This window comes from Anser anser (genome assembly GCF_964211835.1).
Source record: "Anser anser genome assembly, chromosome: 2".
NCBI classification, from domain to species: Eukaryota; Metazoa; Chordata; class Aves; order Anseriformes; family Anatidae; genus Anser; species Anser anser.
The window spans coordinates 159,912,590-159,936,516 of NC_139721.1; the positions used below are offsets into that span (position 1 = coordinate 159,912,590).

A 23,927-nucleotide genomic window follows, 5' to 3' on the forward strand; every position below is an offset into this window, starting at 1 on the left:
TCCATGACAAAACGAGCTAAAAAGCTCTACTTTAGACATCTTATTCTGGTTGCCCAAACCTTAATTATTTTAAAAACATTTCATACAGGAATTAAAAAAAAAAAAAGTTTCCCATAGGTAAAAGAAAAATAAATCTGATTGTATTCTCGGAGCGGAAAAAAATGACTCCCTGCCATACCAATAATTGGTTCCCAGAGGGCCAAGACGCAGGGAGAGCAATCAGGATCTTGCTGAAAGAAAAAATTAAAGTACTTGCATACACATGGTTCTGACTTGATTCACATCATTCACATACAGCAGGTCCTGCAGCTCTGTTTCGATTCTGCTTCTTTCCCAGCCTTTAGACAGCAAATTCACATGATAGGCCTTAAGGTAAAGTTGAAGGCTAGGTTTGGATCACCCTCTTTTAACACAACTCACTTGACTTTATTTTTTTTCTACTGTCCTCCCCCCATGGTTATGGAATGTTTCAGTTCTGGGTCTGTTGATGGAAAAAGCAAGTTTTGCTTACACATCCCAGACTGCCCCATCAGCAGTCATCAGCACTGGGCTGGGTGAAAGATCTTTAAATGTTTCCCTAGAAAAATATTTTGATTCCCTGGAGTTCCTGTTATGATTGCTGCCAGCTGGTGCTGCCCTACCAGCTGGGCAGCTGCCAACAAGTGAGCCATTTGGAAAGGTGTGAAACACCCTCGGTGTCTCTCAAGGAGAAAATATATTTCAGTTTAACTACGATTTGTGTTATTATGGTCAAATGTGGTATTAAGATCAAACTAAGACAACTGGTGAGGCAAGAGGTTCTCAAACATTCCAGGCCTAACAAGATAATGCAGGATTCAGCTCCCCTGTCTTGCTAGTACCATTGCTTTCTTCCCTACTTAGTGATGTTACTCACTGGGACTCAAGCTGTTGACCTGAGGAGCTCGAATATTATCTAAGGTACATCAAACTAACACTGTGGCGATGACGCTCCTGCAATGGACAGCCTGTTTGCCAGTCCTAAAATCTTGACCATGAACCTTTCCACCTCATATCTCCTTCAGCAAATAACCAGGAACACAATACCCACGCGTATTTTGAAGTTCTAAATCAGCCTCAGAGAAGAACCCAAGTAGACGAGCATTGTTCAAAATTATTAAAGAAACTATTGAACGATTCTAAAACTGAATAGGAAGTATCCCTCAAAACAGGTTCTTTCATTTCCACACTTCTGAAACTGTTTGTAAAATATTGCAGCTACAGCCGAACTGCGTTAATAATGTCCTTGGGCTGCAGCTCAGCTCCTGTTGGTCGATGGGAGAAGTGGATGAGCTGACGGAGGATGGAGTGCAGTGAACAGAGAAGAACACAAAACCAGCAAGTTTAGTGACAGCCGATCCAAGACATTTATTGATATAAACTCAGCATCTAACAGCGTATCTTGCATTTGATTTGCTTTGTTGTTTTTTTGTCTGTTTGTTTTTTTTGTATCTCAAGCAAACTGAAGTTTCCACTTTATTAATACCTGCAGGAATTATGGTAAAACATTGTATTAAAATTTTAATACAGCTGTGTTTTCATCTACAAGAAATAAACCCCCACACGTCTCATTAGTTATCTACACAGTTTAATCACTTACAAGCATAATTTTTAACCTCTAGGAAAATATTTTGAAAGAATATGTGATGGACTTCTCATAAACCTTTCATTTTTTGAACAGAGTTCTACATAAAGATTTTAAACATTCTTTTCAATTGATTTTCTTTTGCTTAAATTTCAAAAGAAAGTGTAAACAGATGTTAATTATTTTGGGCTAATGAGTATTTTTTCTATGACCATCTGAACTGCAGCTTTCTAGCTTCTTAAAAAAAATACCTGAGCATCAAGCACATCAGGAGGAACCTCTGCATTCCTTTATGCATCTTTACTATCTTTTGGATTAATATTACGTTTTTAAAGACTAATATAGAGCAAATTCGTTTGTTAGCAGTATCTACATAAATCCAAATGAAATTCACTTCCTCCCGTGGAATTATTCTGTATGGATACTTGAATAACTGAGAATAGAATCAGGTCTGATATGAAAGAAACACTTTCAGTTTCAAAAGTATTTCCCTGTTGTACGTCTGCTACTTTCCAACATACAGTGCAATATATGAAAGAAGCACTAATATATATCCATTGTATTGCTTAATTATAAAACAAACTGTATAAACCAAGGAGTTGTTATCAAAAACAGAAGAGTAACATAAAAGAGGCTTCATTTCTTTCACCATATGCAATCACTGGAAAAGCATCCTATATCTGGAGGGTGGTTCACGTGGTATTACACATAATATCCTGTCTGGATATTGAAATGAAAAAGGCTGTGAAATGCATTAATTTCAGTCACCACATGATCAAGGTGCAGCCACAGAAGAAAAAAAAAATGCATTCTTTTCTACAAGCACCTTTTGTAAATTCAGTCCCTGTTAGCAGGAATATTGCCTGGAGGACTCCAGAACAAGTTTCACAATATTACCTAGCTGGGAAACACTGAGACAGAACATCACACACCAACATTTCCAAGGCAAAAACTCACTCAATCCTCTCTCTTCATGCTAGTTAGAAATTCAGCTGCGTCTGAGCATTTCTGGTTTCCCTGCACCATCTAAATGAAAACATTTTCTACTGTGACACGGCCACACAACTCAGCAGGGACAAGGTGTTAGGACTTTTCACCCCATACCTCTGTCAGATGGAGAGGGCCAGTGCTTGGTCCTACTGAGATCAATGACAAATTCCAGTTGACTTCAACTGGGACCAGTATTTGGGCCTATGAGCTCATTTCTTTCCAGGGCTGAGCAACTTGTTGAAGGTTTGTGCAAATTCCACTTTTGGTGAAGCCAACAGGAATGAATGAGCCATGCCCGGTGCATCTCAGCCTTCCCCTCGCAATCAGCTCTCCTGCTGCAAAGCTCCAGAGAAACTCAACAGAAGGCAGTAAGGGTGACATCTACAGTGCAGTTCAACATACGTGGTTACAGTAACGTGATGCAATTGTACCTGGCAGTGCTTCCAAGCAGCCCAAAATATTATCAACAGGTGTATTCTTCAGCCAGACATTTGTGGTAAAGATCTGTTGCTTTGTTTTGCTTTTAACTGCGTTTGTGCTCCTGCTGCTCAGTGGTGAATTCCTTTTAGCATGTTAGGAGACATTATCCATCAATCTGCTAATGGCAACGTTTCACCACTGGCATGGACAGGAGACCAAATACACCAGATTATTCTACCAGTAATATTTATTGACAAAGACCACATTTGTGGTTCTCTGTGTGTGTTAGCATTTGATTATAGATACAGAAGTCATTTTGTGCAGCCCTTTAATTTTTTGCTGAGCATTAAGTAAATCTGTATTTTAAAAGGTATGGTTCATAAATCCACTACACTAGAATGCAGAGAAAATGAAACCTACATCTTTACACAACTAGGAAGTGGACTTGAACATAGCTGTCATTTTAAATATGGTATTTTTTCTTGTATTTTTATTTATTTATTTTTTTAACTCAATGCAGAAGAGAGCAATGAAATCCTTGACCTCCTCAAGTCAGCGGGACTTTGACCACTGACTTCAGTCAAGTTAGAATTTCAACTGAAAGGTCTGAGCAGCCCTTTGCATTCCTAGTAAATGCAATATTTCGTAGTTATTTCATTCTGTGGCAGAAGTTCATAATAGTTTAATCAGGCTGTGCATGTTGAAAGGTTTATGAAGAAAATTTTGGCAGAGCTAATTGGTGTCAAAGCAGTGAGAAACTTCACGACCTTCAGGTGCACACCGTGACAGGAGATTGCTTTAGCTGTAAACAGTCTTCCTATTCTGGCTGCTGAAGGATGCTGAAAAGCTTAGGTACTTTCACCTTCTTGCCACACTATAATTTACAAGTTGGCATGTGAAATAATTTTTATGTTCACGAACAAAAAGCACTTATTTATATTTGTGTCACAGGTAGGAGAATCAGGGTTTTCTTAAGCCTATCACCACAGCTCCACTCTGGAATGATATATGTTCACCTCGATCAAAGCTTTTAAAATTACCAAACTGACATACATGTTCCCTTTAAGACTGGAAAAACTCATATTTAAATACATTTTTTTCAAAGGTATTCCCTCATACATGTTACCGTGTAATCATTGCCACCAATTCTCCTCACCTACAACAATTTTGATTATTTTTTTTTTCTGCTTTTCTTTTGTGTTAAAAATTATGCTTGTATCTGCTCAGCTTTGGGAGAGGTCTTCTGTGCTGATGTGCAGCGTAACAGGCTCACCAACAGTCCCATAGCTGAGGGTTCTTGTGGAAACTTCAGTTTTAAAACTTGACTGTCCGTTGTCTGCCGAGAGCTGGACTTCAGTGCAGAAAGATGGTTTCACTGTAAAGGAGGGACCAGGAGAAGCTGCTGCTGTTGCTGCGTGCACTCCGGGTGTCACCGCCATGCAGGTATCGCTCACGTGGAAAGAGATGTTTGAGGGGCCTACAGACTGCACACCAGTTACTCTAGATGCCGACACGAACATGCCCCCAGGAACATGCTCCTCAAACTTGCTGAAAAATCTTTGCCTGGGCTTGGAAACCACGGGTCTCCCCAGGTTCAGAAGCACTGGCTTTCCAATCGTTGGCTCGTTAATCTCTGTCTGGAGCACAGAGATCTCGCACGGTTTGTCTGCTGTCTGGTTCTGATCATCACACCCGTAGGTCTCGCCTTCTTCGGGAACATAGTCTTCAAGATCCTCCAAAGTTAATACTTTGCCATTGTGGGTTAAGATTTTGCGGTCCCGGGTGCTAATGTCTTCTGTCTGTAGTTCTTCTGGTTCCTCAACTATGATGACATTATCCTCTTCTGGAAGGACATCTGGCACTACTTCGGGTACTCCCTCTTCAACAGGCCAAGATGTGTCTAATTCATCCTCCTCTTCTTTAACCTCGGGGCTTGCTGGTGAGAACAGAAGTTCGTGTTCGTCTGCAGCAGCAGCCGTCTCAAAGCTGAAGATCAAGGGCTCACCCCCGCAGGCAAGCAGTGGGGAATCGACACCTGATCCACAGTGGGCACTCGCTTCCTGTGGGCTGCTCTTTCCTTCAGTTCCGTAGTCGATAAATGAATTATTGCCTAGTTGTTCAGACCCACACGGGGAACTTCTGTCCTCGCTGCTGACTTGAGGTCCTTCCTGATCTGTTGCATACACCAGGGGCTGGATGTCAACTTCAGAGAGATTGTCTTTAGGCAAAGAAGATTTTGACTGTTCCACCAGTTTATTGTTGGAATTGTTTGTGTTTGGATCATCATCTGGGGAATGCCTAGGCCTTGAGCTGGGAAAAGTGAATGTTAACACCTCTGAGTCATCTTTTTCTTGTTTTGCTGGAGAAGATCCTCTTTTCCTTGCAGGTTTTGGTGATTTTTTCACCTTGAATTCAATTATTTCTTCTACTTCAACCCATTTGGGCTTTTGCTCTTCTGTCTTGGTCTCTGTGATTTCTCTTGCTGCTGCTCCTTGCCTGTTCTCGGGCTCTGTGACATAAAGCACGGGGACAGCAGACTTCGATGTTGCCTCTTGCTCATGTCTGTGGACAGGCTGCCTGATCTTTGAAACGTAAACTGGCTCTGGAGTTGGCTCCGCTCTCGGAGAGCGGGAAGGTGAATGACCTGAAGAAGAACGGGCAGGAGAAACCCTTCCCCTTTGCCTTGGGCTCTTCACCACAGTGGTTATCGTTTCCTCTCTGATGAGGGAAAGGGTTGAGATGGAGTTGGCAAGAAGACGAGACTTTTTGGGGAGCCACACTCCATCCGCACATGCCATTGTGGATCAAGGTGCTACAGTGGGGTTAGTTTTATGAGCACTCCAGCTTTTGGTGAAGCGTGTCATTTTGGAGGGGATACACACACAACACACACACCCACATGCCCATCTCCACTTACTTTCTGAATCAGCCAGAACCTCAGTGCCATTTCCCCGAGGTGGATCCTAGCTCCATTAGCCTCCTTGAGTGCACAAAGACAATGAGTATCTCCAGCTGAGAAATGGTCTTCTGGATGCTGCTATATCTCACGTGCTTGTGTTCACCACCTGCTATGCTACTTTGGACCCACATAGCAGTTTCACCCAAAGATTTTAAACACTCGCGGTGTTCACCCTTTTTCTAAGTGTCCTTGGCTAAAATCTGGGCTTCAAACTCAATGGCAAAATGTTCTTTTTTTACAGTAGGGTCAGTAGTTTCCTCTTTTTTTAATAAGTCTATCATATCTTTATGTGGTTGATTCTTTTGAGACTACACATCTGCCTTTCCACAGGCAGAACAGTTACATTAAGAGGGCATTTGGAAGCCAGGAAAAGGAAGTTAGAACATTTCTCGCAGAAGTCATCTATGTCAAACTATACTCATTTTTACTCTTCATAATACTGTCATTGCAGGCACAGCCTGATCCTACTACCAGCGATTGCCATAGGAATACCAGATCAATCTGGGATGCATGATTGCTATTTCTGAGAGGAATTCTGCTGGTCTTTATATTTTTTGAGGCACCCAAAGCAGTTGGGATTTTTCCGTATCTCTGCAGAGATAAACTGCTTGTGTCAAAACAATATTCTCCTCCCATCCCTGAGCAAACTGACTTTAAATGAGCTATAGATAAAATTCTATCAATAATTAAAAGCTGGGGACAGGAACACCCAAACTCAGTCTTTAACGTTCATAATTCATATGTTTAACATGCAGTTACTCCTGCAGATATTTTCAGTGTCATTTTTCACATGGAAAAACGTGAAGGCAAAGACAGCGTTTGCTTTGCAAGTGCAAGGAAGCTGATGCTCTTCAGCAGAGGTAGCTAGTTCAGTGGAGCCAAGAGGCAAAACTGATTTTGTTTTTGTACTGAGATTCTCTTCCTACCTCCAAGCAACAGAGACTGGAATAAAAAAATGGAGGTAACGGAAGGATAAAGACAATCGCCTGAGGCAGGAAGGAGTGATTATGAATCAATACGATAGCTTTTTTTTTATTCTTCTGTTTCTCTCTGTTTCCTCCCCAGCCTCAGCAGCTAGTCTGACATGCTGCCTTGAAGGGCTGAAACCAACAGTTCTGCTCTCCAGTCCTCTGTGCTCTGGCTCTTCAGCTGGGACTCAGAGATAGGTGGAAGGAGCCCCTGTGAAAGCAGAGCCTGTTTGTCCTGCTGCACTTGCCTAACCAGCACAGAAGACTAACCAGCTTGAATACCTTGTAGGCTTTCTCATCTACCAATTTGATCTTTGGGGACTGGACTTGTTTTGGTAGTGCCTTCTGCTAATGAGATCAGATTTTTTCCCATGATTATTCTGCCCCTTTGGGGATGAAGTGAAGGTCAGGATTGGATCAGCTACAGTGAAATTTCTTTTCTCCCTGAGCAGCCTTCCAGCCTTCTTTTCTACTGCTTACCTCCTACTGCTTTACCCTTTCCCAAAAGTTATCAGAATTTTTCTGCACCTCTTGTTGGCCTTGTTTGCTGACACTGCAATGCAAAGCCTTCATAATGACCACGGCGCCTTTCTGAATTATGCAAAATTAAGTCCCTTCTATGCAGATGAGAACGAATCCTTTTTGTGTTTGCAGTAGACTTTGCTCTACGTTGCAAGGTTAAAATGCTTTTTTTGGCTCCAGGATTTACACATACAGATATTGATCAATCTTGTCTCTAAATTAGCTGTCAATTTATTTCCTGGTTATAGTTTCAAAGCTGCTTCTGTTGCTCTGCTCATTATGTTTCAAAAGATGCAATGTGCCCTTAACAGAGCTGTTCCAAACTTTACTCCATCACTACCCTAGTTCTAGCTGAGGGCCTCCCTGATGGGTTCATGACCCCATCCATTAGCAAAAGGTGGGGGATTTCCATCGGTCTGAGAACCTGCTCACAAAGATACCAACCTCCTTTGGGGCTGCAGCCCTTAATTTAGGAATCACCTCTCGAGTTGGCCAATGCAGTAGCTCATGGAGCAGTTAAAAATTTACGAACCAGCTGAACTGATGGTATTTTGCATTAGTTTGTTTTTATTTAATCAGCCAATATTAATGCTGCTTCTTGTGATCTGAAATTGTAAAGAGGGCGGTAAGCTTACTGAGGAGAGATGTGAAATAAAATCATTTTTTCAGCTGACTTACAGGCACAGATATGTAGAAAGATGAGCTTTACTAAGCTTTAGACATGGCCTGTCTGTGGGTGATTACTTCCTGCTCATGACTTTCTTGGGATGTTTCTGAATGTGATATCAAAAAGTATTTCTCTTGTTACCCTGTAGATATCTGAACCCTGGCTCTTGAGATGGCATAGGCAGAAGCACCTTCATTTTCTGGTCTTTACAAGGTAAAAAAAAAAAGTAAAATGACTCAAGGTGTTAACTGAACAGACGTGTTCAAGGAAGGGGGCAAAGGCAGACCTCCTTCTTGCCTCTCCTTCCTGTTCTTTGCCAATTTATCAGTTATTCAGGGCAGAAGCTTCTAGGAGCAGGAGGCATGGAGGCATATTTATAAGAATGATCCACTGGCTCCAAAGTGGCTAAATGATGACAACTGACAGTCATCGCAGAAAATAATGCAAGAAACAAAAGGTAAAACAATTGCTTAACCATATTTGAGGTGTCATTTCACACATCCACCTCACCATCTAACAAAATTGTTAAAAAGAAAAAGCATCATGTCCAAGAATCACGAAGCATGTCCAAGTCGATGATTGGTTTTAGCAAAATTATGACGCCGGTGGAAATGCATTTCCCCAAAATATACATTCCACAGTCACCTATGGCCATTAAGACACGGCTTACATTTTTTGAAGGTGCTCTGAAGGCCTAACATAGAAGGACAGTGTAGCCCCTCCAGCACACAAGACAATTTTATTTATGTACTTTCCTATGATGCTTATAAACAAGAAGATACTTTAAGATTTCAATGGCTGATGAGCTACTGGTCCACATACAATTGAGAAAGTACTGTTTTTTGCTGCAACTAATCTTTATATATTTCAGTATAAATCAGGATCAAAGTATCCAAGAAGCCCAAGGAAAAAAAACTCATACTAGAAATAGAGCCAGAGAGGGTAAAAATGTGCAGCTTGTTTCTGCTTTATCATGAAAGGCCTTCCTGAAGAATTTAAACAGGAAGACAAAATAAAACATTGTAAGCTGTGTTTGTTATGTCTGTACATCTTTTGAGTAGCCAGTTTCCAACGCCTTTTTTTTTTTTTCCAACACTGTGAGTCAGATTCTACATCCTTGAGCCCTTGTGCAACTCCTGAAATAGTCAGTGGAATTTCCTCTCGTATAGTATCCTAAAAAAAATTAGCCCATGCTGTCTAACAGCAACATTGCTTTTTTTTTTTTTTTTTTTTTTTTGAAGGGGACAGTAAGATTTTTCAGGTTGTCACTTTGCATAACACAAAATACCATGAGATCTGGTGGAACAGGAATGAACACACTTGCATGGCCAATAAACACAAGCTTGTTATTGGATCATGCATAGGCAACAAGGCAAATCACAAATGTTACCAGAAAAAAAAAAAAAAAGTCAGCACTTACATGATGATGGTTTTCTTGGGCACTTTAGTCTCTTGTTCAGTGACTACAAAGAAAACAGTATGAACAGCATGGGGTTAAAGAAAGGCAAAAGCTGAAATGATTAAATTAACTTTCCTCAGTTATTCAAAATAAACTGGAGTGAGAAAAACACCCGTACCATCCCATCCATGCTTTCTGTGGTTATTTCCAGCATCACCTTTAATGATTATGACCAAGAATGAGAATTCAGAGTGCTCTCTGCACAGAGTAATTTAGATTTGCAATTAACTATTTCGTTGAGAACAATACCGCAAAAAATGGTTTTTGCTGTTGTGAGATCATGGCATTTTTGTTTGGAAGGGCAAACATAGAAAACAAAGTCGTTGTTTTTTTTTTCCACCCTTTTTTTTTCCTTCCCCTATAATAAGTTAGTGATAGTGTAAGAAACCTGAAACCTGGAAATGTCTTGATATGAAAAACCCTGGAGAGCTGAAATTCTTTAAACTGTGATTTCACTTACTAGAAGAAAAGTTTCCCCCAAACAATAAACAGTTTCCACTGTGGACTAGATGCAAAATCCAAGCTGATAACAATGAAAACTAAAATCATTATCATCAGAACAGAAAATTGGAATAAAAAATTCTCTACCAAGCCCAGAGGGAGCCCTGTAATACACTTATGTCTACTTCTTCAATTTTTTATTTTTTATTTTTTTTTACTTAATTTGCAGATTTTCATGACCCTTGTCCCATAATGAACTAGAATTTCTTGATAACATTTGAAGAGCTAATAGAAATTTTCAGCAGGTTCCCAACTTATCTGCCTGAATGAAATTAAGACACTAAACCAGACTGTTTTGAACATATTCTGATCTACTGAACTTATGCGAGATTGAGAAAAAAACAAGACCAAGCCCCATCTTTTATTTAATAAGTTAGTAAAACTAACTAACTAATAAGTTAGTTAGTTTCTATAAAAATTAATTTAATGTCAAAGTAATTTTTCCAGCAATTGGTTTACAATCTTCCAGCCAGCGTATAATAAATAAGCTCTTGTCTGAACAATTACAAGTGAACTGCAACTCAAAACAAATACATAAAATCTATAAAATCACAAACAGTTCTTGCCCAGGGAGCTTGTAGTGTCTGTGTTATTTGTCATATAACTTATGATTCATCCTGATATTTTTAATAGTGGCCAAAAACTGCATTGCCAGAATATTTAAAATATATTTACAATATTAGATGGAATAGTTGAACCTAATTTTATTTCCACTTTCAAGGAATTTCTTCTGCCGCTAGGTGAAACTGCAAATCCCACGATAATTAAAGAGAATGTTGTGCAAATATTGATGGTAATATCTGACCTAGAGTTTTATGCTTTGTTTGCAGAGCTCTGTCTCATTTATGCGTGTATAAATTTGGAATCATTTCCAACAGAGTCAGGGAAGTTACTATAGAATTAGGTGGGTTTAAAAATAATTCATTTGGAAATAAGAGTTTACTCTTTACTCTGTATCTGCTATGTCAAGGATAAAATTATTTTGAAATGTTCAGATGTGAATGTGAATAGAATATAACTTCTTTACCTACCTATTTAACAATTTTCAAGTATTTTAAAACATCATTTTTTCAATTACGAAATACATCACTCAGTGATGGAAGATGAATTGAGAGCTCAAACAACTTACTGTGCCCAAACTGGAAATTTCCAATGAATATGTAAATCCTTAAACTGATATTGTGGAATTTTTACGTAACGTGACTTTTAGAAAAAGTCATCAAATAATATCATGAGATGAATCCATAAGCAACAAGAGAATCAGTTCTGATGTAAACAGGAAATGAATTAATTTGGTTGTACACCTAAACACAGGTGTTTAAGCAATTATTATAACAGCAACCCTATTTAGATAATAATTAAATATATATTTAACAATGTCTGTAAGAAAAATTCCCTTGTAATGTTTACTTTATTACTGTGTGTTCTGGAAGTCCTCCCATATGACATTGATTGCAATACTTCTATCTGCAGCAGATGCTAAGGAATTCAGTATTTCGAGGGTCAGCAGGCCTGGGCATGAGGAAACTGTAAATGGCCTGTAGTAAATAGGCCCTGATGAGCTGCAGTTTAGTGCATAAAACATCTATTTTATACGTGCTATATCCAAGGTGTGAAGGAGGATTTAAGCAATTCTTTGTGAAGGATAGAACCACATGAAAGTAGGATGAGAGAACTTGGGATTCTTTTTCCAAGAGGAAAATATTCTGCATCCGTTTTAGCACCGGATTTATCATTTCAACTTGTTTGATAGCAGTTTAGGAAAACAGCTTTGCAAAGCAGGAGCCCCTGATAAGCAGGTTAAAAGCTGTAAGCATTAGGATCAGCCAGTGCTTCTACAAGACTAGACTCCTCTTTGGTTAATACATTAAATCAGTGACTTATGAGATGAAACATTTAGGCTAAGTCTGAATGAATGTCAGCTTTTGCTGCTCTGAAATGGATGAAAGGTGGTTTCCAATGCAGCCTTCATTACACACTTTAAGTTCTACTTCCTCCACTCACAGAAGCATAAACCTATTTTTCCTGCTAGCATAAACCAGGGGAATGCTTCTCTGCATTCACCCCTCTTCTGCTACATTTCAGAGATAAGCCCACAAGAGAGGATGCACAAAACTGACATGAACCGCTACAGCTAATCTCAAAATGAGCAATTCATGGACACAAAATATTTTCCTAAACTGTGTGAATGAAATGCAAGTGTTTTTCTCTCAATGTAGAGGGAAAATGTTTTAGTCCCACAGCAACAGAAAATGCTGTAAAGACAGACTGTGCTCTCTTGCATTTTGCACTGAACACCCCACGGCTGGCACAAAAATGAGATTAACTGACACTGACAACAAATTAAAAATAACAAGATTAATATCTCACCCCAACTGGGGAGCTTTAAAATGTTCAGGGGAACAAACTCATATGCCCTATTTCTTCCAGAAAAGGGTAACACTAGGAGATCTAATGCTCTTCTGCATTTAAAGCAATCTCACATTTGAGAGCCTCAGAATACTTAGCTTTACCTCATAAGAGGGGTATTACCAAAAGCCTAGTACAAAGCAACTAAATAACTTGCCCACAGCTCTGCATGTGAACTAACACAAAACTACAAAGAAATTTCTGTTACCTGTGCTAGATTTTGGGTATTTTTTCTTAAAGGTTTTGCTTATATCCATTTGACTACCTGATCCCTTCTCCTACTACTGACTGTCTCACTATACATCCTGGATCTGCCCACCCAGATGAAAAAATCCAACTCTTTTCAGAATCTGGGCTTTTTTTTTCTTGAAAAACAAAGAAAAAAAAAGAACAAGTTAGTGAACCTGAGATGAGTGGATTGCAGTAGTAAGGTGTTAAAAAGGGATGCCAGAGCACATCAGCCCATGTCAGGTCAGATCTGCTGTATGTAGGTTAAGCAGCGAGGCGGGTGGCCACAAAGCAGACAGTCAACTTGAAGTCAGAGAGACAGATCTTCCAATTACATGTTTTTAAAGTGTCTAAAATTCTCCCAATATCCACAGAAAGAGGATTTTTAAAGCAACTCTCCGTTGACTTCAGTGAAACAACCAGGTGTAACTGAAGGCAGAAGTCCGCCTTTCAGGCCTGAAGCCTAAATTGCAACTGTTTGCAAGGGGACCCCTTAGTTCAGTGGTTTCCATACTTCTTGAATTTGATCCTTCCAATGGATCTGCAAATTCCCATACCATGAATTTAAACCTAATGACAAGAAGTTTGTTTTTAAGATCCCCTAATGTGGGTCTGTGGATCATCACTGACTGCAGGCCAGGGCCCGTAAACCACTGTACTAATGGTATCCCAACTTGTAACAGTAGGTTTGGCTCAGTATAATAAACAGTACAGAAAAGGCAGGAGAATAACAACTAAAATAATTGCAATTAAAGGCTCTTGGGTGCCTCAGAAGGCTCTGGTAATAGACATTTCACAGAACCAACAAAAAATCAGGTAGAATGTAGACCCACCGTGCAGGTGAGGTAGGAAACAGACACAGTTATCTATTTTCTAATGTAATAATACCACACAGCAGTAATGTAGTCCTCTTGGTGAAGTTAGAAATAATCCCATTTTCACAAGTAGGAAGGATTGTAAGGATGGAAAGAGAAAGCCTTCATGAGATCCATCCATCCTCCTGTTCTTTGCCAGATGAGCTTGATTTTTCAATAGGTAGATCAAAGATGGTTATTGATTCCCAGGAAAGCAATGAATTCCCTCCTCGTTCAAGTGCATTGTGCTAAATTCACCCCTGATACGATCCTGCTCAGAACAGTAATAATGCTCCATGGATGAGCCTGCTTTTTGCTCCAGTTGGCCTGGGGCAGCTCTCGCTGTTTCTCCATGGAGGTGACTCAGGGAACTATTTCCTTCCCTATTACCAACCTCAGGCAATTGCACATCATGGACCAAAAACAATCTCATGATAATATTTCTGGAGCTTTCAGGCAAGCTCCAATTATATTTCTTCAACCAAACCCATAAAATCTGTTTGTTTATGACTGTGGGGATGACACATTACATGACTAATTCAGGGCTGAACACACACATTTGTAACCCCATGAGCTGAACAATGCTTCACAACACTTGTGAAGAGTTTTTACTTGTTTTACAACTCTTGTTTGTTTTTATATCTTCTCCCTTGGCACAATGGAACTTCATGAAGATATGCCACCCTAACAGTAATTTATTTCTGTTCCTCTACATGCTGCATATAAATTATTTTTCTCTCTTTATGCCTCAACAAGGACAAAGCATTAAAGTACTTCAAGGTTTATGCTACTGAAACAATTCTAGTGTAACTACAGTAATACCATTTTCCCTGCAATGTTGTTGAATGATTTGATGGTACTCTGGTTAAGGACCATAAGAAAAGCAAACATAAAACCAAAACAAGTGAGTACATAGATCTGGATACTACTCTTAATGGCCTAGTGTGGCTGAATCCTCATAGTGTAGCAATACATTATCAGCCCCTACAGAGGGCTGACCCCAAGGTCCATCCAGACCAGGCTCCTGTCTCAGACAGGACCAGCAGAAACCTGGGGAAAATTATAAGAAAATAGGAGAGTGGAGTGCCATTTTCTCAAACTGGTCAATTTGCTGCTCAGAAGCCTCTTCATTCAGGTCTTTGCATTTGATGGCTCTCACTTGAATGTTGATAACACTTATCCCATGTCAAAAGCACATTTGAACCTCTGTTATTATAATGAGTTAATGTGAAAACACTGACAATGAGGAAAGAAGGTTCTACAGCTGTTGGCAAACCTTTGGCTTTTGTTGGCCATGTCTCCTCTAACTGCATCTGAAACAGCTCTCTGACACCAATGCTTGCTGGCATGGAATGGCCTATGCCTATCCTAGTCCTCTCCCTCACCCTCCAAAACAGTAAACCATTTACTATGTATTATAAATTGTCCCTTGGCTGTATTATCTCCTGAACTACTGCTGGGAGCTCTTCTAATGAGACAGCATAGTTGGAGCATGTCAAGACAGCCAAGGACATGTATGAAAAACCAATTTCAGATGCTGGGAAATGTGCCATACTCAGATATAGCCACTGATCTAAACTCATTCACAATAGGTTTACAATAAGCATGCCTGACATACTGCTTGTGGGAACTCCTTTAGTACATAGGTAACTACAAGAAGTCACTTCCTAAATGTGTTAAGAAATAGATGCATTATTGGATAGGTGTAAGATCAGCCCATATCACCCTACTTATAAAAGATACAGGGGAAAAAAAAAAAAAGATTCTATGACTGTGTGATGTTTAATACCTGAACAGTCCTAGCTAAGAACTAGGAGAACTAAATTGTTCGTGACATACTGCTGTCAGTTTTGCTTTCTTAATCATTCCAGAAGCTTTTCAGTACTATTTCAAGAAACAATCACAATACATCTGCAGCTTTACTTACTGGCCCCTGTTTTTTTCTCAGTAATATATAACTCGTGTTCTGCCAGGCTGACATATGTTTTCAAGTACTGCAACAGGAATAGAAACATTTTTCTTGCGCTAACAGTGGTGTGACATACCCTTCATTTACTCCTCCTTTTTCATATAATCCATTTATGAACATTATATGATGAAGTTGACTTGCCAGATATGGAAATCAACAGATGGTGATGGGTATAGAGCTGAGCCGCAGTATACCCATGCACATCTTGATAGACATACACAGACATGTACACCAATAATCAACATGGATAAGATTGCAAATATATTTGAACCTCGATGAGATTGTTTTGGAGTAGTTCACTGGCATACTTACAGAGCTGGACAAGGATCATACCTTCTATGGTAATGGCTTGGTCTCCTCTCCTCTCCTGAGTCAGGGCTGCAGCAGTGTGATGGTAAAGTTCTGCTCCACTTTTTGCTGACCCTAATCTGTTCACCAGCTGGAGAGAATTATGCAGTACTGAATAAAATGCAGGGTGTTTTTATAATACAAAATCTTTCTATACTGTGTTACAAATGCATCACAATTACATGACAACAGAAAGAGATGAATTTGTGACCCCAGACCTAAGCTACAGTTTCAATGAACACATGCTGCTCAGTGAGTCCATTATAATGTTTTACCGCAAATGACTCACACAGACAAGCTATGGCCAAACAGCTAGCTTAGTTGCTTGTTGTTTGATCTGTGACTTGGTCCTAACGTGACTCTGTCTTTATCAAGAGACATGAATTCCTGTCATATGCCATTTAAGAGGTAGTTAAGCAGTTGCTGTTTTCTGTTTATCTTCCATTAATCCACTCAATCTTACTCAACCAAGTGAATACTGGATCTTGGAATCTTAGCTAAATGGCAAATGCAACATAATGTGATTTTGCTAAAATTCTAACAGAAAACTATAAATTATATAGATCACATTAAAAATTATGTGGAATAACTGTGAGGTTGCTGTGAGCTGAACTGTGTACAATTTTATTGCGGAGTCCTGAGAGTTTATTACTCTTTTATTACAGTGAATGCACAGACTATGACTAATTTTTAGAGAATGTTTTACAGCACATTTGTTCTAATTTTGTTAGATACTTCCCATATACGCTTAGTAAATAAGCAGGAATGTCAGTGCTTTCCAATTCTATTTAAACTTTACTTCTTACTCTTGGATTTGTAGTGGCATGAGTATGTTCTAATTTAAAGATGGACCAGAAACAAAACATCATGTCAGAACGATCCTAGACTTTACAAGATGTAGCTCTAGAGATCTGGATTTAAGCTCTAGAATAAGCTCACCCTATTATTATTTGAACAACCAAACTCTCAGGTCAGAATATTCTGAAGCTTCACAATTCAGATCTAGTTAGGGAGAACCTGACTTGTATAAACTTTTTTGATATGGCATGCAGCAACAATTGCTCAGCCACTAATCTCATGCAGTGGATCTCAGTAAAATTAATTCTACAATCTATGTCGTGTCAGACAGCAGATCTCTCACTCTGAACTTACTTCACATTCATAGTGTCCCATGTCTTCATTGGAAGGGTTCTTGACCACCAGGACTAGAATGCCACTCCGTGGTTCACTGAACGTCTGGTATTTACTTGTGTCCTTCAACAGTACACCATCTTTGTACCATCTGTATGTGAAAAACATTGAATATAAGCCAGGAAAAATAGGCAAGTTCCCAGCTCACTGATCCATCTATCAGATCAGGGGGCAAACAGCTCAGAAGATAACCATTAGACAAAAGCTGTTTCGTAGAAGACAGGTCTACAGGTAGGTAGATCACACATGGATGCTGAACTGCACAAGTTTCTGAGATCCTTCTCAAGACACCTCATCAGCCAATGTAGGGAAAAGAACTTCTAATCATGAGAAGCTATCCTGAGCTTTCTATCTGAACACCCCAGACGGGTTGCTTAATTTAAGTGTAGAGTAGGGAGGATAAAGGAATGATAAAAGGGCATTAGATCTTATATATAAGTATTAAGTATTTCTTTTCAGATTCTAGAGAGAAAAAAAAATATTGAGAAGCTCAGGAAAGGTGGGATCAGGAAGAGCCGGCATTGGGATGGCAATGAGGTGGAAAACACAGAGAAGAAAGGGTCATAACCTGGAAAAAAAAAAAGCAAAGAGACTCTTCTGGCCATGCAAAATGGGAAAACAGGATTTGTCCCAAAGCTACGTGAGGAACTGACCTGACTTGAGGCCTAGGTGCTCCTTCGATAGTACAGGTAAACTGAGCATCTTCACCCTCGACAAAATAAGCATTTCTAACCTTGTTCACAAACCGTGGTGGCACTGCAAGGCAAGGATAAATGTAGTTAACAGGTGGAAATATGATAACTCCCTAACAGATACAAAGGATGTATCCCTGACAACATAACTAATGATTTCTGCACACAAAACACTAAAAGAGACAGTTTTTTACCTGAGAACAATTCACGACCACTGTAGCATCAAAGAAAAAGCATTACCCATTACATGCTATACAGAACTTCTGGAATGTCTTAATGTTCCTGTTTATGGCATTATATAGAAGACCTCTTTGAAACAATGTATCTGTGCAGCTCTTTACCTTGAACAAGGATCTTTCCTAAGGTACTGGCATTTCCAGCGGGACTGGAAGCAAAGCACATGTACTGTCCTGAGTCAACACCTGTTAGGTTGTCCAAGATCAACGTACAGGAACCATCGGGATCTTCTATTATAATGTGATGGGGATCCACCTCCACTGGCTTTCCATCTTAAAGATAACGGGAAAAAAGTCTCTGTAAATTGTTTAGTATGTTTAATCACGTTTTCTCCTTGGGAATTTCATTCAACACTTCCACTTCAGAGGACTGAGAGCTGTGTTTGCTCTTTCAGCACCTGATAGTAGTAGCTGAAGAATGAGGTCTTCATCTTCCTCCATCTGTCTACAAAACAACTGGTAGGTAAATCACTGTTTGAGCATGTTGTTCATCATCAATCCTCATTTAAAAATGAAATTCTCCCACAGTATGTGTGGTGTAGTTATAGCTCTTATTTGCTAGCCAAAGGACCACTTCCAAAGTAACTGTAAGCATGCAGAACAAATCTTTAAAAAATATTAAGTTATAGCAAAGTTGTTTCCTCTGCAATACAGCAATACTGGGGAAAAAGAGTGTGTCCACAGAGCTGCCTGTGCCATGACACAGAAATGCCTGAGCTAGTACAAACAAGTTGTTCATTTCCTAGAAACTGTTTCACTGCAACAAGATGTAGCTTCACACAGACTAAAAGACAAACTTGAAAAGCAGGGTATATTAACTCTCAGGAAGATCTGTATTACCTGCATCTGGGTTGTTTAGTAGCTAACAGTAAGGCTAGAATTGGGTATCTCTAGGTGATTAGCTTTTATATTACCCACTGACAGCTTAACACAGAGCAATGTACACAGAAAAGAAGGCTGGAGTATGCATTCTGTGACTTGCTTCTCATACCTTTGTACCAGCTGACAGATGGCTTGGGAGCTCCTGTAACTTTGCAAGCCAGCTTGACCGTCTCTCCCAGCTCAGCTGTACAGTCTGCCAGTTCTTCCTCAAAGTCTGGAGGTACTGAAACATCAGAATAAGAATGTTAGTCCCAAGGAGGATAGAATGTCTGTAGGACAGCTGCTACAAGGTAAGATAACAGGCATAATTTCTGCAGTTCTGTGAGGTTCAGATGGAAAGCTGAATAAGAAATTTTAGCAGCTAGTGACTTTCAAGGCAAAATGCTGTCCTTGCTTATTTGAGAATAAACTGAGTCTGACAAATGTCCTTTGTTGGCAATAAAGATGAACAATAAAAAAAATGTGAATTTGCTGCTGATGTGGAAGTATTTTAGACCATGATTTTAATAAGCACATCCATTATTCAGACACCACACTGCTGCAACAGGTAAAACAATTCCCCCAATTAAAATACACCCTTGAAATTAAAACTAGTATTCTGTTGGTCTCCATATAGCAAATCTATATTTATTAAGATACTTTTATTTTGACTTATTCCTACCACACAAAACTATATAGTTTGTTCTGATAGTCTTTTTCATTAGAACACCTCACTAAAAGCACAGCAATAAACGGCCAGGACTTGTTTTCAATGTATATACATGGAAAACAACTATGTTCTGGCATTTTAAGATGACAAATTTCCTTGCGGTAAAGCGCACCATTTTTGACTTATAGCTGGACAATAAATATCTAATATTCCTGCTGACAGATTTTGTGGATTGGAAACTGGTAGAATATTAAATAACAGTGAGGACAAAACGACTTGAATGACAAGATAAAAATCCAAAGCAAATCTACATGACCAGGTACAACAATGTAAGCCAGAAGTCTAGGGTGGAGGATTCGATACCCAGGAAAGTCACAGGTGGCTTTATACTGATATCAGCAAGTCTCTGGTCTAAATCTTGAGATTCTTTCTAGAAATTTTAATAATGTTTGTCTGTCCTCCAGAGATGCACATTTTCTGGGCTATTGTAATGGAAAACGACATTCTCTGTTCTTTGACGAGGACATCCAAATATGAAGACAGGGAACTGAGCAACCACCTCAGCCTCTGACTCCGACCCTCCATCAGAGGGAACCCACATAACAGGTATCAGTTGAAATGGCCAGGGACCATGTGGGAGCACTGTCACATAAATTTAATCACTTTGATGGTATACAGTCTTGGTTCTCCTGATGACAAATGGAGAGAGTCATAAACCATGGTCCCATCCTGATAACATTGCCTACCCCAGTTCAGGCAAAAGACCTAACACAGCTATAATCATTCCAGATAAAGCTTATTGCTTGCAGTCATGTGAGTGGTCACTTAGAGCAGTGATGTGACTGTGGGAAACCTCTAACCCTAATTCAGTTCAAGAGCTGGCATGTGACCCTAGATGATTTCTATCTGTCCCAACAATAAAATCTTCCTGAATCAGGGAGCCACCCCAAAGCAAGCAGTAGGAGGTCTGGGCTATCCTGGGCCATACTCACCCCAGACAGGCTGGCTGATTCGCTGCTGTATGCCACAGATCTCCTTCACCCAGGAGTTCTTGATGTTCACGGTACGCGCCTGAAGGAGGTACTTGCGGACTGAATCTTCCCGTTCGTGCCAGATCTCAAACGCACGGTCATCCCCTTCCACGATGTCGTTCACATCGATGTTGTTCAGCTGCATTACAGAAGGAACACAAGAAAGTCAACACAAATTCTTTGTTCTTCTACCTAGGGTTGAATTTCAGCCAGAACCTTCCCCAAATCTGAAATCCCACAGTATAGCCCAGTTCAGGTCTGGACCTAGCATTTGTGAAACAGAACTGTCTTCAGTAAAGGTTTTAAATGAAAGCAACTACTAACCATCAGCATGTCTCCTGTTGCCAGTGTGTACCCTCTTCCACGGGTGTTAGTTATGTCATTCCCAGTAAAGCATATTAGATGCTCTAACAAATGGGAAACAAAGATAACTTACACTGCTTTTAAAGATTTGTCAGACTCTGTGCAACATGGCTTTGGTTGAACAGCAGTCAGGGCCACTTCGCAACCCTTTCCCTTGTATACCTGGCTTTTGGATACCAAACAAACATTCTCCTGTGAGTAATTATTACATTTCAGAAAAATAACATCCAGCATTAAAGCGTATCCCTAGATGGGATACAAAACTGCCCTATGGTGCAGTGCTGTTGGGCTGACAACAACACCTGGGAATAGCACAATTAGGGACTACATGAAAAGAAATTAAAGAGCAGGCACTCTCTAGACAAAATATCCTTTTCTTCTTGGAAAATAAATTTTGCCTGTAAATATCCATGAGAACAGAGATAAGGACTTTCGGAATGCCCCAGCTGCACTTAGTCAAGAAATCCACATGGCTTTTTGTTTTCTTGTTTATTTGTCTTTTACTGGAGTTCAGTATCTGTTGCCTGAGTTCAGTATCTAATGCTCTTTCTGTGACTTCTTGCAGTTTTAATCTGAGCTCTGAATGTCTGAAAATGAGACAGACAAATGTCTTGAACTTTTCATTTCTAAACAGGAATTGCTTTCAGAAAAGGTTGCAAGCAGTAAAGAGAACCACTGGGATTGTACCATTTGACAAAAAAAAAACCACATTTTCTCCAATTTAATTCCACCGCAACAGACTGCCAAAACCAAAGACCACATTCTAGCAAGTACTCTAGAGAACGCCCAAACTAAAATCAATATCACACACTTTTGCAGTTAACTCAGTGAGATAACAATGAAGTATAAACACTTGTATGTGTAAATCTCATTGACGCACAGAAAAATCCACCCATGCTTCTGGTGGCTTCGGGCAGATCTCTAACAGGGCTCACAGAGAGACTTTTGGGACAGACAGATTTTACTTGTGCTTCAAAGGCTTTCAGAAACAAAGGAAGAGCTCAAAAGGATTTGTGAAACATCCTGATTTTAGATGATGAGAAGCTGGACATAAATGTGAAGTTCTCAATGACAGAGAAATGCTGTAGGTGAGGATGTAGTGATCAGACCTTCATGATGTTCTTGAAGATGTAGCTGTAGGTGTCCGTCTTTGTGTCTCGTTTTGGTTTGCAGATCACAATGTAGTTCTTGAACAGGAACACATGTCTTTTGTGTCCTTTCCATGCCATTCTAGCTCCTGGAGCTCCTTCCCACACAATGAAATGGCCCTGATAGGAAAAATAAGAAAGAGCACATAGTGGTAACTCTGCAATAATTACTATGGTGATATCTCACCATCATTTTTCAGCAACAAGATAACAAATGTTTACTGTTATATCCACATCTTATGCACTGTTGTTTTATTACAGCATAGTAGATTGCTTCTAATGCCGATGGCAATGAATCAGACTGACACAGTGGTTGTCATTACATTGTCCTTCAAGTGATGCTATGTGTGTGATGGATTTACATGACAAGGGCTTGGTAGCAGGGGGGCTGCAGGTGTGGCCTCTGTGAGCAGAGCCGAGGAACTGTCCCATGTTAGAGCAGAGCCAGCTCCAGATGGATCCAAAAGGGACCCACCGCTGGCCAGAGCCAAGCCAGAAGTTCCCCTGCAGCCTGTGGAGATGCCCCTGGTGGAGCAGGCTGTCCCCCTGCACCCACGGGTCCCCCACGGAGCAGATCTCCACGCTGCAGCCCATGGAGGAGCCCCCGGTGGAGCAGGTGGATGTGGCCTGGAGGAGGCTGCGGCCCGTGGAGAGCCCCCGCAGGAGCAGGCCCCGGGCCGGAGCTGCAGCCCGTGGAGAGGAGCCCCCGCAGGAGCAGGGGGTCTGGGGGGAGCTGCCGCCCGTGGGGGACCCGTGCTGGAGCAGTTTGCTCCTGGGGGATGGACCCCGTGGTACGGAGCCGTGTGGGAGCAGGTCTTGAAGAGCTGCTGCCTGTGGGCAGCCCCCGCAGGCTCAGTTCGGGAAGGACGGCATCCCGTGGGAGGGACCCCGCATGGAGCAGGGTCCTTATCTCAACCCTTGAGCCCTTTCCATCATATTTTCTCCCCCTTTTCCTTTGAGAAGGGCTAGTGAGAGAGCAGCTATGGTGGTTTTCAGCTGCCCAGCAGGGTAAAACCACCACTATGTGTTGTTAGATACACTTCACCAGTACTAATGCTGATAGAGAATTATATCCTGTGTGTTATGAGGGTGCTTTATATGCTTGTTTTGTCTCCTTCATCAGAGAAAGATAGTCATTTTATATATCTTCACTAGCAGCTCAGTTAGTGGTTCCCCCCAGCATTAGGGAGAAGCGAGCACACTTGGGCTGTGATTCACTGGACTCTTTTTATCGAATGACTGAATGTGAATAGCTGGATTCCACCAGATGGTCTCACAATCACTGTAATTTTGCCTTACAGCCTTGCTCCGTAGAACACTGATTCCTGTGCAAGAGAGGAGATACAACGAGACAGAGTGAGTGACTTGCCCAGCGTAACACAGACAGAAATTCCAGTTACCTGTCGGATAGGTTCACCAAGGCTTTCCAAAGTCCCTGGGTAATTCTCAATGAGTGAGACATGAAGGTTGTTTTCTGCTCTTCGGGTGAGTGCTGACACAATGGCGTAAGCCTGCTCCAGCAAAGTACAATTTTGGCTATTTCTTGCTTTGTTTCGGATTAATTCCTGTAGATGAATGATGCAAACGTTACTGTGTGGTCAGAATAAAAAAAGTGCATTTCCTTCAAAAAATAAGTTTCCCAAGTATCTGTTCCAGCTCCTTCATCTGAGCAACATTTATCCTATTCTATCACATTGCACTGCTTAGCTACCAAAGTCTTTGCTTTCCAACCCGTTCTGCAGCCTCACTGACTAACCAGTCTGGCTTTTCCTTTTATCAACTGTAATTAAACAAAGATGAAGTTGCAGCAAATACCAGACATGCTTCAGTGATGGAAA

General features: G+C 40.5%; 1 protein-coding gene across 1 annotated transcript in view; it reads right to left on the reverse strand.

Moving 5' to 3' along the window:
* The window catches only part of OBSCN (obscurin, cytoskeletal calmodulin and titin-interacting RhoGEF), a gene marked incomplete at its 5' end in the record, with an annotated part of 184,274 nt that overhangs the window by 31,119 nt on the left and 129,228 nt on the right, over positions 1 to 23,927 (reverse strand). Inside the window, 8 exons of the mRNA XM_083822953.1 lie at positions 15,862 to 15,988; positions 17,050 to 17,179; positions 17,742 to 17,844; positions 18,122 to 18,289; positions 19,008 to 19,121; positions 20,540 to 20,717; positions 22,051 to 22,209; positions 23,490 to 23,654. Coding sequence (XP_083679079.1) covers positions 15,862 to 15,988; positions 17,050 to 17,179; positions 17,742 to 17,844; positions 18,122 to 18,289; positions 19,008 to 19,121; positions 20,540 to 20,717; positions 22,051 to 22,209; positions 23,490 to 23,654 — 1,144 coding nt within the window. The remainder of the gene's footprint in view (positions 1 to 15,861; positions 15,989 to 17,049; positions 17,180 to 17,741; positions 17,845 to 18,121; positions 18,290 to 19,007; positions 19,122 to 20,539; positions 20,718 to 22,050; positions 22,210 to 23,489; positions 23,655 to 23,927) is intronic.